General features: G+C 40.9%; 1 protein-coding gene across 6 annotated transcripts in view; it reads left to right on the plus strand.

The window, feature by feature from the left end:
• Positions 1-14,477, plus strand: part of gart (phosphoribosylglycinamide formyltransferase) — a 63,281-nt gene extending 48,804 nt beyond the window's left edge. For all 6 annotated transcript variants that reach the window (XM_059968712.1, XM_059968709.1, XM_059968711.1 and 3 more), the window contains 4 exons: positions 1,143-1,273; positions 2,780-2,921; positions 6,728-6,843; positions 13,881-14,477. In XM_059968712.1, coding sequence (XP_059824695.1) covers positions 1,143-1,273; positions 2,780-2,921; positions 6,728-6,843; positions 13,881-14,078 — 587 coding nt within the window. In that variant the 3' untranslated portion in view covers positions 14,079-14,477. The remainder of the gene's footprint in view (positions 1-1,142; positions 1,274-2,779; positions 2,922-6,727; positions 6,844-13,880) is intronic.
• The last annotated feature ends 2,260 nt before the right edge of the window (positions 14,478-16,737 follow it).

The following is a 16,737-nucleotide window of genomic DNA, read 5'->3' on the forward strand; positions in this document are numbered from 1 at the left end:
AAAATTGTGGATTGGTGTTCAGTTGAGAGAGAGAGAATGTGTGTGTGTGTAGGTTCTGTCAGACTAGACTCTGGGGATTCATTGGATCTTGGGGGAAAGCCTGGGGGGTATTGACTGTTGGCGCAGAACCCTCAAAATTGGCGGGCGGCGGGCAGCAGACTGCAGACCCAGTTTGTCAGTGCGGTTTCCCTACAAGAGAAAAGAGTTGTGGAAAGCGTGCTGGGCTTTGAGTGAGATTGAAATACAGAGCCTGAAGTTAGAGACGGAATCAGATGCACATCAGCTCTGGCAGGGTTTGCAGGCCATTGCTTCCTACAAGGTGAATCCTAATATGAATGGCTGTGAGGATTCCCTCCCAGATGACCTCGACTCATTTTATGCACGTTTCGATTTGGAGGCCATCCAGAAGTGATCACAGGGCTAATTGATGACAATGGGTTTGTCTGTCCTATAACAAATAGTTTAAAAAGTTACACTTGTGTTCAGTGGAGTGTGGAAAATTGAGGGGGGTGATATTATTGAAACAGAAGATCATAAAGGACATGTTGAGATGTTTCCAGAAGTGGGAGATCCTTGAGCAAAGAAACATACTTACAAGATAAGAGTTTTGTTATCAAAAGCTGAGGTGCTTGGGAACTTACTTAGCATAAGAGTGATTAATCTGGAGCTTTTCCTGCTGGGGTGTGGAGGCTAAATCACGAGGGCATTTAAAAGGGAGGTGGATAATGCTGGGGGATATTATACTGGTGTAGAAAAGGAGGTGAGGCCTGGCGTAGAGCAGCAATGACCATACTGAATGGCAGGGCATCTTTATTTCCTCCTATCATGGAGGAAATACACAAACCAGCTGTCTGTCTGCTTTGGAGTTGAACTGTGTGGTGGACCAGGAAGACGAACCATTAAACCCTTTGTATGATCTTCAAGTTGTTCTCTGTCTTCTGCCAGGGGAGAGCCTTGCTTTGTATAACCATTGTTCTATCATATGTGGAGCTCAGTTTCTTGATTTTGGGTGAGTGTTGCATTTACCAGAAGCTGCAAGTTGTATTTATCTGAGAAGATGACTGACAATTCCTGTTTTCTCTGAAACTTGCATGACCTTTCCTGTTGAGTTTTTTAATATATTTTTCTCTTTTTCTTTTAAGGAACAAACCTTCAGGCCATTATAGAACACACAAAGGACCCTACTAGTCGTGCTGAGGTAGTCATTGTTATCTCCAACAAAAGTGGCGTAGAGGGACTGAAGAAAGCGATCCGAGCTGGCATTCCTACGAGGGTGAGAACACCTCTGCATTTGGTAGCATGGTCTTAGGCAAAAGATGTAGTCCAGTAATTATTATATGTGAGTAAAAGCTAGGGTAAGAGCAAGTGACCTGACAGCTAATGCAAGGGGGTTGATGCTTTCCTGATCTTCGGCGCCTATACTTTCAATCTTGCATCTGAGATTTAGATAGTAAAAGTGCAACCGAAAACCCACTAATCACAAGTTGCAGGTCTAAACGGTTATTAGCACTTGAAGAACAAGGCTGTCCTTTTACATTAGCCCTGACTGACTTCATGCTCACATGCAAAATTTCAGATATAATGCTCATTAGCAGTTCAAGAAAGAAAACTGAGACCCAGGTGTTCTTAGCCATTGCTTATTTACCTGTGGTTACTGCCTCCACCCTAGAAAAAAAGGAAATTCGGGGCGTAATGCTTTACGCCATAATCCACAGATTTAAGTGCAACCAAGTTCATGATCCCTGATTTGAATCCAGTCAGCTCCTCGCACGCTTTCCATCCGTGCTGGGTTGAGCATCAAACCATCAGCTGGACCTCATAAAAAAACAGACAAATGCTAAAGAAACAGCATGGTTTCTGCCTGATGTGCCACAAGGCACTGGGAGGATGTATATGACTTAAAAGTCATACATGCTGGTGTTTTTTAGATTAAATTTTTAGTTTATGAAGAACAGAGTGATATACTGGATACATTTGTAGGTAAAATAGTATTACTGATACCTGGACATGATTTATGTCATATATTGCTGTCTCTATTTAAGATACAATACATACTGAAATAAATGGTAACAATGTGTTTTTGTAGTTCTTGGTTTTTAATGGAAATCCATGCTGGATCTACCTGTACATAAGACCAAACCATCTTAAGACATAGGAGCATAATTAGGCCCAAAGAGTCTGCTCCACTATTCCATTACGGCTGATTTATTATCCCTCTGAAACCCATTCTTCTGCCTTCTCTGCTTTAAGTATACCCAGTGAATTGGACTCCACTGCTGTTTGTGGCAAAGAATTCACAGACTCACTACTCACCAGCTAAATAATTTCATCCTCATTTCTGTTGTAAAGGGACCTCCTTGTACTCTGTAGTTTTGCCCACTGGTCCTAGTCTCCCTACTATAGGGACCATCCTCTCCACATCTACTCTCGCTCGGCATATCCATATTTGATAGGTTTCAATGAGCTTGCTTCTTTCTCCTGAACTACAGTGAGTACAGGCCCAGAGCCATCAAACCCTCCTCATTTGTTAACCCTTTCAATCCCAGGATCATTCTTGTGAACCTCCTCTGGACTCTCTCCAATACAGTGAATATGTTCAATTGAAGTACTATGAGGTGTTAAAATTAACTGCTTTCTACAAGCATGCAAGAGCAAAAGCACTGTGGCTTGTGGAAAGAGAAACAATACAGAAGATGAACAAAATCATGGAAATTTGATTTATTTCAACTATTCCTAATATGTACCTCATTTGAATTCTTTTATATTGGAAAACCGGCAGGTAATCGACCACAAATTATTTGGAAGTCGTTCTGAATTTGACAGCACTGTCGATCAGGTGCTTCAGGAATTCTCTGTTGAACTGGTTTGCCTCGCTGGATTTATGAGAATCCTCTCTGGTCCCTTTGTCAAAAAGTGGAATGGTAAATATTTGATTTTTCTTTTTTGTCCCTTTATCGATCCGAGCAGTCTGAGGGAAATTTTACATGGGAAGTAAATGTTTTTTTGGCATTTTTTTTTGAATCTTCATTCTGCACACACAGAAATTTAAATTTTGCAACAGTATTTTCATTGATAGCTACATTAATGTGGCAAGTCTTGAGAAGAGGTATAGTAGTTAAAATTATCCTTTACCTTCAGTTGCGACCAGTTTTGAATTACATTTTAACTGGATTTACTGAAACTATTGTTAACTGAAAGTAATGATCAGGAAAAAAAATATTCTTATAGAAGCACTACTAGTACAGTGAGGAAAAATTCTGAAATGCAAAGTGACATACAAATATTGGTCCCTGTTTAAGACTCTTAACTAGTCAATAACAGGCATTTGTAGCTAACTTGGGCAGACTTGCAAGGTGGCAGATTTTTAACAAGTTTGTAACTTTTAACTTGTTTGATTTTATATTTTTATGGACATTAGAACTAGAGGCAGGATGTATGCTTCCAGCCACTTTAGCTATTCAATAAGATCTTAACAGAATCGGTTGTTCTCTCCTTTTCCATCCAATCATTGCAATTTGATTCCCCTGTTGTTCAAATACCATTGACCTTGGCATTAGATATATTCGGTTAGTAATCTCTCCGGAGCGGAGAATTCATCCCTTGTGGCTGGATTTCTGTTTTAAATTCTTAATACAAAAGAGGATGTACTTCTTGTGGCAGTTGGTAAAATTCTATCTTTCCCAGAACATACTGGTACAATTCTACCTTGCCATCATCCTCACATCAGCCAATACTGTCTGGTTTGGTGCAGCATCCTCTCACAATCTAGGAAAGCTACAGCAAACTGATATGCCAGCAGAGAAGTATGGCCATCAGCACAAGACTAGAGTGTGTCCAGGACAAAAAAAGTGAGCAGGGAAAATCATTGCTGGATCTAGGCCTTTGCATACTGCCTTTTCCAAAAGCTCCTTTCTAATAAAGACAAACAAAACTTCACGCTGCTTTAAATGTTTTTTCCCCAGGCAGTTAATCTGCTCAACCATTTTGCTCCCAATCTAAAGGATAATTTACGCAACGAATGCAATGGGTTTGTTAAATAAATCAGAACATCATCAGCAAATAGATTAATCTTATATTCCTCCTGGTTAACTCTGAAGCCCATAATATCTGAATTGGTTCTAGTTAATTCAGCTAATGGTTCTATCGCCAATACAAATAGAGCAGGTGATAATGGACAACCTTGTCTAGTTGACCTTGTTAACTGAAATAGTGTTGAAATTTGGCCATTTGTCACTACTTTAGCTTTGGGACTAATATTTAAGGTTTTAATCCAGTTTATAAAAGATTCTCCTAACCCATATTTTTCTGATACTTTAAATAAAAAATCCCATTCCGATCTGTCAAATGCTTTTTCTGCATCCAGAGCAACTGCCACACTCATTTCATCCCTCTTTTGTGCCAAATGAATTATGCTAAGTAACCGAGTTGCATTATCTGCCGATTGTCTATTTTTAATAAATCTCGTTTAATCCATATGTATTAATTTTGGTAAATATTTAGGTAATCTATTAGATAAAATTTTTGCTATTATTTTATAGTCCGTGTTCAACAAAGAAATAGGCCTATATGCTGTTGGTTTTAAAGGATCTCTACCTTTTTTTGGTAATACTGTTAAAATCGCTGTCAAAAAAGATTCTGGAAGTTTATGTGTTCTTTCTGCTTGACATATTAACTCCATAAAAGGAGGGATAGGTAAATCTTTAATCTTTTGATAAAATACAGGCAGAAAACCATCTTCTCCTGGAGATTTATTATTCTGGAGTGATCCTAGGGCTTCTTCAACCTCTTTTAATGTAAAAGGCATATCTAATCCCTTCTGTTCTTCTGAATTCAATTTTGGAAAAGTTATTTGTGATAGAAATCTTTCTATCTCAACAACATCATTTTGTGATTCAGATTGATATAATTTGGAATAAAAATTTTTAAAGGTTTCATTAATTTCTAAAGGTTTATAAGTAATTTTATTTGCACTTGTTCTAATTACGTTTATCGTTTTGGAAGCCTGCTCTGTTTTCAACTGCCAAGCAAGAATCTTGTGTGATCTTTCACCTAATTCATAATATCTCTGTTTAGTTCTCATAATTGCTTTTTCTGTTCAGTATGTCTGGAGCGTATTATATTGTAGCTTCTTATTGACAAGTTGTCTTCGTTTTTCTTCTGTCGTATATCTTTGAGATTCTTTTTCTAATTTTGCAATCTCTTTTTCCAACTGATCTGTTTCTACCATATATTCTTTCTTAATTTTAGAAGTATAACTTCTTATCTGGCCCCTCAAATATGCTTTCTTCGCTTCCCATAGTACAAATTTATCACAACTGAATATGAGTTTGTATTAAAAAAAATTGTATCTGTTTTTCCATAAAATCACAAAAATCTTGTCATTTTAATAATACTGAATTAAATCTCCATCTGTAAATCAATTTCTCCTATCCATCATTATCATTGTCATTATCAAAGGGGAATGATCTGACAATATTCTCGCTTTATATTCCATACTTTTCACTCTATGTTGAATATTCTTTGATTATAAAAAAAAAATCTATTCTTGAATAAGTTTTATGTCTATTTGAATAAAATGAGTAATCTCTTTCTCTTGGATTAATTCTTCTCCATATATCAATCAAATTTAAATCTTTCATCAATGATAAAGTTAGTTTTACTACTTTTGATTTTGTAATAGCCTTAGTCGATCTATCTAGAACTGGATCTAGACAAAAGTTAAAGTCTCCACCTATTAATATTTTATCATATGCTTCGGCCAAATTCAAAAAAGCTTCTTGTATAAATTTTGCATTATTTTCATTTGGTGCATAAATATTCATAAGAGTCCATAATTCCAAAAAGATTTGACAATGTATAATCACATATCTCCCCGTAGAATCAATTAATACATTTTGTATTTTAATTGGTAAGGTTTTATTAACCAAAATTGCAACTCCTCTCGCCTTTGAATTAAGTGAAGCTGCAATAACATTCCCGACCCAATCTCTCTTTAATTTCTGGTGTTCTATCTCTGTTAAATGTGTTTCCTGCAAAAAGGCTATATCTACTTTCATTTTCTTAATGTATGTTAAAACTCTTTTTCTTTTCACCGGTTCATTAAGCCCATTAACATTGAAACTTTAAAAATTCAGTAAATTAATTGTCGTTTTTAACAAGGTTACTCCAATCTATAACAGTACATAAAATCTCAACTCTCATAGTACCTTGGGGAATCTCTTTAAAATTCTCCATGTTGCTATGTGTCTCTCTCCCCCCCCCCCCCCCCCCAACCCCACCGGCATCTTTTAGTCCCATTGCATCACTACACTCGAGACCAGGGGTTCCCAACCTGGGGTTTGCAGACCCCTTGGTTAATGGTAAAGATCCATGGCATAAAAAAGCTTGGGAACCTCTACTCTAGACACTTTTAACCCACTTTTTATAATGTTTGCATTGTAAATACATGCTGGTATTTGCTTACTTATGCACATTTTATTCCCTATCTGTCTTTTAACCTCTAACTTCATTAGCTTTTGTATAATTTTCAAATATAATTCTTCATAATTATTGAATTTTATTTCTTGTTGTATTAAACGCTGTGACCAAGACTGCACAGCAAATTCCCAATGCATGTAAATGTATGCGGTGAATAAAGTTGATCTAATTCACTCCATCCATGAGTTAGTAAGTAACTCTTTTCTCCCGAGAGCAATCAGGCAGTGTGTAATTCTGAACTGTCTTTTAGGGAAACTGTTGAATATCCATCCGTCACTACTCCCATCCTTCAAAGGAGTTAATGCTCACAAGCAGGTGTTACAGGCTGGAGTTCAGGTGACTGGCTGTACTGTGCATTTTGTGGCTGTAAGTATTCCAATTTCAAGTTCCAGTTTATTAGAACATAGAACATTACAGGACTGTAAGGGCCCATTGGCCCATATTTTATGTTGAGCATTTAACCATCTCTTAAGATCAATCTCATACATAACCCTCTATTTTTCTATCAGCCTACATAAGAGTTTCTTAAGCACCCCTAATGTATCTGCCTCCATCACCAGCCCTGGCAGGGCATTCCATGTACCCTCTGCTCTCTGGTACAAAGTTCTTGCCTCTGAACGTCAGTCTGGGATGTTGCGGAAGGTATGATGTTAGTGCATGGCTTTCTTGCTTTGTACCATCACACTTCGTTGGTTTATAAACACAAGAGATTCTGCAGATGCTGGAAATACAGAGTAACACATCCAAAATGCTGGAGAGAATCCATTCTGGTTTCTTCACCCTTCCTTTCCAATTCTGATGAAGGGTCTCGGCCTGAAGAGTTAACTATTTATTCCTCTCCATAGATCAGGTGTCAGCAACCTTTACCACTGAAAGAGCCACTTGGACCCGTTTCCCACAGAAAAGAAAACACTGGGAGCCGCAAAACCCGTTTGACATTTAAAATGAAATAACACTGCATACAACTTTTTTTTTTGCCTTTATGCTATGTATAAACAAACTATAATGTGTTGCATTTATGAAATTGATGAACTCCTGCAGAGAAAACGAAATTACATTTCTGCATGCAACAAAAACATTTTGAACTCCGAAAAAAAGACGTTGGGTTGAAGGTTACTTTTAAGTAAAATACTCAATGTCTATTTGAGTCCTTCTTGTATTTATGAAAAACGCCGAACTTAAATTTGCGCCAGCAGCAAACCAAAAATAACGTCAGCCAGCTGTCAACCTGAAAAATAAAAGGACTATTTCACTGAACAATGAAAAAATATGAATATACGTAAAATAATAGGCAATTAAAATATTTATCATACTTGGTCAGGTTGACTCACACCTGACAATGCAGTCGTATTCAGTAGGGATGGATCGATGCTTAGGGGAGTGACCAGGACGGATAATGTGTTTTTTTTCCTCTCTGAACTCACAGAAGCGTTTCCCAAACGATGTTTGCATTGCGATGATTGCAGAATGTAAATACTCCGAATTTATCATGTCGTGACCTTGTTTGAACTCTCTCAAATTGGGGAAGTGAGACAATGTGCCTTTCTGTAAATCTCTGGCAAGCACTGTCAACTTGCGCTCGAATGCCAAAACATCCTCCAACATGTGTAGGGCTGTACGTCCTTTCCCCTGAAGAGCTGTGTTCAGCGTGTTCAGGTGCGCTGTCATGTCTACCATGAAGTGTAGCTTTTCCAGCCACTCTGGCTGTTCCAGCTCAGGAAAGGTGAGCCCTTTGCTGCCCAGGAAAGTTTTCACTTCTTCCAGACACGCGACAAAGCGTTTCAGCACCTCCCCTCTGGACAGCCAGCGATAAAAACACGTTGTAGCGGTGTGCTACACGCAGTCAGTAAACTGCAGTCAAAGATAGCTTTATTCGAACTAAACAGCCTTGCTTTTAAGCCTCCCTCAACCCGCCCCCCCCATGGGCGCGGATGCTGCAAAAGACACGTACTCACAAACCCCCGTAGGCTATCTCCCTTAGCCTGAACGCTGGCTAATTGTGAGCCGGTTCCAATGTGCCAGGAAATGGGTCGCCACAACGTCTTATTTAGATTGTACAAGATCACCATAATCTTCAAATTTAGAATTACATTTCAAAAACTAACAAACTAACATAAAATACATTTTAATTAAATACTGACCAATTATTTTCCAAAGCCACAGGGAGCCGCAGCACAGAGGTAAAAGAGCCGCATGTGGCTCCGGAGCCGCGGGTTGCCGACCCCCGCCATAGATGCTGCCTGATCTACTGAGATCCTCCAGCATTTTGTATGCGTTGCGCTGCTTTAGTTGGGGTTTGAACCCTGTTCTCAGTAATTGGTTCCTTTTGGTAATCTGGTACAGGATCAACAGCCATGGGGAAAATGTAATATGTTGGGTTGATTATTACCATCAGTATACTGTCCTGATGTGGGAGCAGATAATACAGAAACCGTCCAGAATCATGGCAAAAGAACAATGACAGATGCACAATTACTTGTGCGTTGTTTGACCTTGATGTAGAAATGGTGTAATTTTTATTACATTACTGTGAATTCAGGATTGTTTGATGTCATCTTCATTGCACAAGTATAAAAGAGAATTAAATAATTGTTACTCTGGACCTGATGCAGCGCCAAAAACGCACAATAAAATAAAGAGCACGATTAAATAAACCACACACGATAAAATATAAATGCATAAGATAGCTTGTATAATACACACACAGAATACTGGAGGAACTCAACAGGCCAGGCAGCATCTATGGAAAAGAGTACAGTCAACGTTTTGGGCTGAGGTGTTGCTTGGATTTCTAGCATCTGCAGAATCTCTCTTGTCTGTGATTAGATAGCTTATATACATAGATTTGTGTATGTAATGTGACAGTAGGTACAGGAGTGTCTGTATGTAAATGATAAATGATCCTGACAAGAAATGATAAAGCAGTGGTGGTGAAGGGGGGTTGGTGAGGTGTGAACAGCTTTACTGCTCAGTTCTTGGCAGATCTCAGATGTTACCTAGCCCTCCTCCCTCCTGATGCGAGTGGAACAAACAGTCCATGAGCAGGGTTCCTTATGAAATTGCGGGCCTTTCTCCGGCAGCTTTCTGTATATACGTTGTTCCTCCTCTTCGTGCCTTGTGGTGCAGTGGTTCGCAACCTTGCCGTTTCCTTAGCGTTTTGTCCTTTTTTAACGGGACCGAATTGCTAGCTCCACACTCAACCCAGCGCGAATGGAAAGCGTGCCAGGGGCCAGTCGGATTCAAACCACCCACCTCGAAGTCCGGTGCAGAATCCACTGCACCACCAGCTGGTTCTGTATACACTGTGCAAAAATCTTAGGCACGTGTATACAGCTAGGGTGCCTAAGACTGTGCACAGTGCTGTATATTGGTTAAAGTAGAAGGGTGGTTGGGGAAACAGAAATAAGAGTACTTTGGATTAGCCCGGCAGCATTAAGTGCTACTTGGTAACTGGAGAGACATAATGTACAGTACTGTGCTGAACCCTAGCTATTTTGCCTAGTACTGTATGTTGAACAATACACATAAAATGCTGGCAGAACTCTGTAGGTCAGGCAACATCCATCGACGTTTCAGGCTGAGGCCCTGCTTCAGGACTGCCTGGAAGGGGAGAGGCGCCAGAGGAAAAGGCTGGGGGCTAGGGAAGGAGAATAAGATAGATGGTTATATGTGCAGCCAGGTGGGTGGGAAGGGTAAAGGGCTGGAGATGAGGAAATCTGTTAGGAGAGGTGAGTGGACTATAGGAGAAAGGTAAGGAGGGACAGTTGGGGTGGGGGGGGTGGTGATAGACAGGTGAGAACCAACCAGTTACCTTCTGCCACTGCCTGGCTGAACTGTTTCTCACCCTTAACCGTTTCTCCTTCAGCTCCTCCCACTTTCTCCAGACTCAGGGGGTAGTCATGGACTTGTGCGTGGGCCCCAGCTATATCTGCTTTTTTATTGACTACATAGAACATTCCAGGCCTTCCTTGTAATGCCCCCATCTCTTCCTGCATTAAGTTGACAATTTCATTGTTGCGGCTTTAGTCACCCATGCTGAGCTTGTCAATTTCATCAACTTTGCCTCCAATTTCCACCTCGGCCTTGGTCAGTTTATGACACCTCCCTGCTCTTTCTCAATTTTTCTGTCTCCATCTGTTGAACGACATCTTTTATAAACCTACCGGTTCCCATGGCTATCTTGTCTATACCTGTTCCCACTCTGTCTCTTGTAAAAGCTATTTATTAATGCTTTTTGGGAGGGTGATTTTAGATGCATATCATATTTATACTGAGTTAAATACTGTATGTAATTAGTTTTGCTATAATAAGTGTATGGGACACTGGAAAAAATGTTGAATTTCCCCTTGGGGATGAATAAAGTATCCATCTATCACTCTGTCTCTTGTAAAATTGCCATTCCCTTTTCAGTTCCTTCATCTCCACCACATCTGTACTCGAGGCAGGACATCAGAGATGTCTTCCTCCTTCAAAGAACGGGGTTTCCTTTCATCCACCATTGCTATGTCTCCTCTGTTTTCTGGACATGTGCGCTCACCCTATTTCCCTTCGCCTTAACAGTGATAAGAGTTCTTGTCCTGACCTACCACCCCATGAGCCTTTGCATCCAACACATCATACTCCACAACTTCCGCCATCTTCAAATGGATCCGAGCACTCAACATATCTTTGCTTCCCCCCACTCCCTTTTTCTTCTCTTTCCAAAGGGATTGTGCCTCTGTGATTTCCTTGTTTCCACACCAGTCTTCCTCCCAGCACTTATCCCTGCAAGTGGCCAAAGTGCTACACCTACCCTTTCACCTTCCTCACCTTCATTCAGGGCCCCAAGCAGTCCTTCCAGGTGAGGCAACAGTCCAACTGCGAAGCTGCTGGAGTTGGCCATTGTATTTGGCCTGATGCGCCTCCTCCACTTTGGCGAGACCGGTCATAAGTTACTTGACTGCTTCATCCAGCAGCACCTCTCCTTCCGTCAGAAGTGGAACTTGCTGGTGGCCTGACCCAAAAGTTTAATACTGATTCCCATTCGCATTCCAACATATTGTCTGTGGGCCTTCTCGTGTGTCATGATGAGGCCACCCTCAGGGTGGACTAGCAGCAACTTGTATTCCATGTGGTTAGCCTCCAACCTGATGGCATGAATATCGATTTCTCCTTCCGGTTTTAAATAAAATGATCCCCTCTACCCTCTTTTTCTATTCCCAATTCTGGTCTCTTATCTCTTCTCACCTGCCTATTGCCTCCATTTTCCCTTTCTCCAATGGTCCACTCTACTGTCTTATCAGATTCCTTTGTATCCAGCCCTCTACCTTTCCCACCACCTGGTTTTACCAATTACCTTCTAGCTATCCTCCTTCCTTTCCTCCTCCACCTTTTTATTCCTTTCCAGACCTGAAGAAGGGTCTTGGCTCGAAACGTCAACTCCTCGTTCATTTCCGTAGATGCTACCTGACTTGTTGAGCTCCCCCCCCGCCAGAATTTACTGTGTGTTGCTTCAGATTTCTGTCATTTGCAGAATTTCCTGTGTTTATGTCGTTGATGGGAGGTAGGCTGGTGTCGGTGGTGCGTTGGACAGTTTTGACCTGTCCACTGTGGTGGATTTTCTGTACCATGCAGTGAGGCTGCATGTTAGGATACACTCTACTGTGCAACTACAGAAAGTTGCAGTATGGGTGTACATAGTCCAGCTCTCTTCAGCCTCCTCAAAGTAGAGGCATTGTTGAGCTTTCTTGATTGTGGATGACATGTTCCGGGACCATGAGAGGTGGTGTGAGATTTGCACTGCCAGGAGTTTGGAACTGCTTGCAGTTTCCACTCATGTGAAGGAGGGCGTGAAGGGTGTGAGTTCCCTTGAAGTTAATAACCATCTCTTTGTCTTGTTGACTTTGAGCAGGAGGTTATCCGCCTGGCACCAGGCCTCGAGCTCTTCCACCTCCCCTCTCGAGGCCGTCTCATCGTTGCTGCTAATAAGCCTGCGTCATTGACAAATTTGACATTGTGGTTTTTCCCCTGGCTTGTCAAGCTGAAAATGCAATCAGACTGTGGAGGTTTTGCCTTTTGGAACTTGTTCTTATTGGTGATGTATGGTTCTTTAACATGTACCAGTCATTCCAGAAACATTTGCACCTGATTAGTGATGTAATGCTAATTTGGGATCCCTGATATCCTTCCCTGTTTCTGTGCATTTTCTGATTTGCTTATTTGGTTTGGCATCTTCACGGTCTTGGCCACATTTCCCAGCTTTATGACACCTCCTTGCAGCTTGGCTTCTTCATGAAATAGTGAGCCATGAATTAAGAGGACGACCTTAGAAATGGAGATGGTGGGTTCTAAATTTTCCTCTGAGACATTTGGAGGACAAATAATGAACAGTTTCTTCATTTGTTACTGAAGAGTGGAATTTAGTGCAAGGTTTGTGATTTCCTCCCTTTTTCAAGTACGTAATGGTTATGGGTGCTGCAGTTTCGTTTCCTAGCCCCTTGAACTATGTAGTTGGTAGTTGTTTCTAGTTTTCCGCAGCATATTGAAGAGTAAAACTGGACAGTATCTGAAGGAGCATCCACCATGGAAAACTTTGCTCGTTTACTAGCAAATCACATTTTCCTTTTTCTCCTCAGGGTTCATCAGGCTTCCCTTTAATCTGTTCTGTCCATTCCCGTGTGTTTCTGCACACCAGCTTTGAGCAACCTGGGGTCTACTGACAAGTTTGGGAAGTCCACCGGATTTGGAAAACTTTTGATGATCCACAAGGGAGATTACAGGCACAATATCATAGAAGCAGGATTCGGCCATTTGGCCTGTCAAATTTGCTCTCCCATTCAATCATGGCTAATTTTTAAGGAAGTTATCAACACCACTTGTCTTACCTTCTCCCCTTTACTTTTTTACCTTTCAAGAACCTATCAGTCTCTGCCTTAGAGTACATCATGTACAGGCCGAGATCCATCAGATTCTCATATATTGAGCCTTTCATTCCCAGTATCGTTCCTGTGGACATCCTCTGGACCTTCTACAGGACCAGCACGTCTTTCCTGAAATTTGCCCAATACTGTTGTCAGTATTCCAAATGTGGTGTGACAAATACCTTCTAAAACCTCAGCAATACATCCTTGCTTTTATATTCTAGGCCTTTCAAAATATATGCATTTGCCTCCATTACTACTAACTCAGCCTGCAAGTTAACCTGAACTAGGCCCTCTACCCTTCTGAATTTTCTCCCCATTTAAAAAATAATCCACACTTCTGTTCTTAAGGGTGAGAACCATACTGAATGTTTATGTAAAAGTGACACCACATTCAACACTAATCCACAAACATCTTTGAAGCTTTGGGCTTAATTCCTGCTTTAAGGTGAGCTGGCTGATGTCAGCCAATTTTTGTGTCTAATGGTGTGGTTGCTATTTCAGGAAGAAGTAGATGCTGGAGCGATCATTGTCCAACAAGTTGTGCCGGTGAAGGTGGGAGATACTGAAGAGACGCTGTCAGAAAGAGTGAAAGAAGCTGAGCATGTGGCATATCCAGCTGCAGTCCATCTGGTAGCCAGCGAAGAAGTATGTTTGGGAGAAGATGGGAAGATTTGCTGGAAAGCGCAGAGCTGTAGTTGAAGCCAAACAGCAGGGGCTCATTGGAATTGTTACGAAAAGCATTAACGATTTACAAACTGTACCAAATGCAGGTCCATATTTAGATTGTTTTTAGTATCTCTTTGGCACATTTCACACCAGCTGTGAATCCCAGAGAATCCCCCCGGCAGTAAGTTGTGCCCATTTTGATATTGTTATCTCAAATAGATTATCAGCGATAGAACGACTTGCCACTTCAATGGAGAAGAACTTTTACGGACTAAAATAGAAAACTGGAGAAACACATTTTAAAAAGTACATATTCTGTGGTACCAAAACTTTCAAAGATGAGTAATATGAGTGAATCTCCAGATGCTGGAAATAAATAAAAAACACAAAATGCTGGCAGAACTCAGCAGGCCAGACAGCATCTATGGGAGGAGGTCATGACGACGTTTTGGGACGAAACCCTTCATCAAGAGTGGTGAAGGGTTTCGGCCCGAAACGTCATTGCTACCTCCTCCCACAGATGCTGTCTGGCCTGCTGAGTTCTGCCAGCATTTTGTGTTTTTAAAGATGAGTAATACTTTGTTTTAAAAAGATTTAAAAGTTCAGGACGGGGTGGGGGGGGGGTAGTTTTCTTTTGACAGTGGCTTTCACGGTGACATTTTAAGGAAAGGAAAGCAGAAATGTGTGAAGTATTCCTAGACTGATGCAGACCAGGCATTAATTACAGCAGAAACAAACCAGTCCTGATGCAGGAGAGTTCCTTTCCTGCCACAGATGCTGCTCGATCTGCTGAGTTGCTCCAGATTACAGCATCGGCCGTGTCCTGTGTCACAGCAGGTACCTTTGGCTTTGATAGTCCCATGGCAGCAGGTTAGACAAAAGTAACATGTAACAAATAAAAGAAACGGTAGGATACAGAGGCAAAAGTAGTTTACTGATTGCTCTAGGTACCCTTCAGCTGTTGTCTAAACTACCTGGTCAATACACACAGTAAGGGCTGGTTTAAGCTCTGCAAACAACTTATTAATACAAGAGATTCTGCAGATGCTGCAAATCCAGAGTAACACACACAAAATGCTGGAGAAACTCAGCAGCGGGTCAGGCGGCATCTATCAGGAGGAATGAACAATTGAGGGTCTTGCCCTGAAATGTTGACTGTTTATTCCTCTCCATAGATGCTGACTGACCCACTGAGTTCCTCCAGCATTTTCTGCAAACAACTCGGCTAAATGACCAGAATTAAATGTAATGCTGCTCTGTATACAAAGGTTCCTTGCTGTCCCAAATGTCCTGTCATAAATAAACCAGATACCAATTAACTTGGCTTTGAACTACTGTGATGAATAAACAGTGAAACTCCAGTAATCCAGTATTCGGCTCTGTGAAAATAGTTTGGCCTCTGTCTCACCCGGGATGTCCCACTACACTCAGTAGGACCACTCTCCTGTGCTCCCTTTGAATTCAGCAGGTCTCTGCTTCCCGTACTCTGTTTAAAGGCTTGATTCACTGGAATGTTTATTAGTGTAACATCTAAACACAAAGTGACTTAAAAGTATGTTGGAGTATTAGAACGTAACATTATACAGCACAGTAGGGGCTTTTCAGCCCACAATGTTGTGCGAGCCTACATGAACTTACTCTATGATCAATGTAATCCTTCCCTCCTACTCAGCCCATAACCCTCTGTTTTCCTCACATCTGTGTGTCTATTGAAGTGTCCCTATGCAGCACACACTGTGCTCCAGACATAAACCACTGTATAAAAAGAATCTACCTCTGACATCTCCTAGAAACTTACCTCCACTCACCTTAATAGACATTATATCCAAGAATCCGGAAGATCTGCCAGTCCAGTCCGCCACCACCAAAGTCCTGGAAATGCTGAATTAATTGGAGTGTTTTATTTTGATTCATGGTAACTTTTAAAAAATGAACAATTTAGATTTTCATGCTGAATCTTCTTGATGTCACAGTTTGTAAGCGTGCAGATTAAAGGTTGTGAGCAAATTCTTCAGTGAAATCTGCAAGCAAGGTGTTGGCAGAAAAAATACTTGGAACCTTGCTATTTCCTCTAACAGATTTGTTGTGGTCTAAAGTAGCCTGAATGTTGCTCATCATTCCTGAATGTACACGCTGCTAGACCCGCTCCTGTTTTGCTGTAAGCTTGGAGCCATTCCCTGGGTCTTGGAACAATCGGTTTCATGACTGCAGACTTGCCCCTACCTAGAGCTGGTTTTACAGACGGAAATCCAACTCTGCACATGGAAAGAAGATCTGCATATTAAAATTGTGGGACTTGTGTGAGTGCCATCGTAAGTATTTCTATTTTCCCGTTTGAGCTGGAAAATCAGATGTTGACACCTCATTGTTGAAACTAGTGGCATTTGCTTTGCCTTGATTTTGTTCCATAAGACCTTCCATGAATGATGATAATTTTGCCTTTCTAGGAATATGAAATAAAATGAAAATGAATGCCTTTTTTTTTGAAGAAGTGTACTTTTGCTGCATTCTTCCTCGTTAGAATAAAACAGTACAGCTGGCAGAAATCTGAAATAAAGACTTAAGTGCTAGAAATACTCAACATGTATAGCAGCATCCACGAAGAAGGAAGCCAAGATAACATTTTGGCTCAATGGGCAATTCCAACATTTTCTAGTCCAACTCTTCAAAAACCTGATTTAAACTTTATTAG

The sequence above is a fragment of the Hypanus sabinus genome, chromosome 4 (genome assembly GCF_030144855.1).
Source record: "Hypanus sabinus isolate sHypSab1 chromosome 4, sHypSab1.hap1, whole genome shotgun sequence".
Classification (NCBI taxonomy): Eukaryota; Metazoa; Chordata; class Chondrichthyes; order Myliobatiformes; family Dasyatidae; genus Hypanus; species Hypanus sabinus.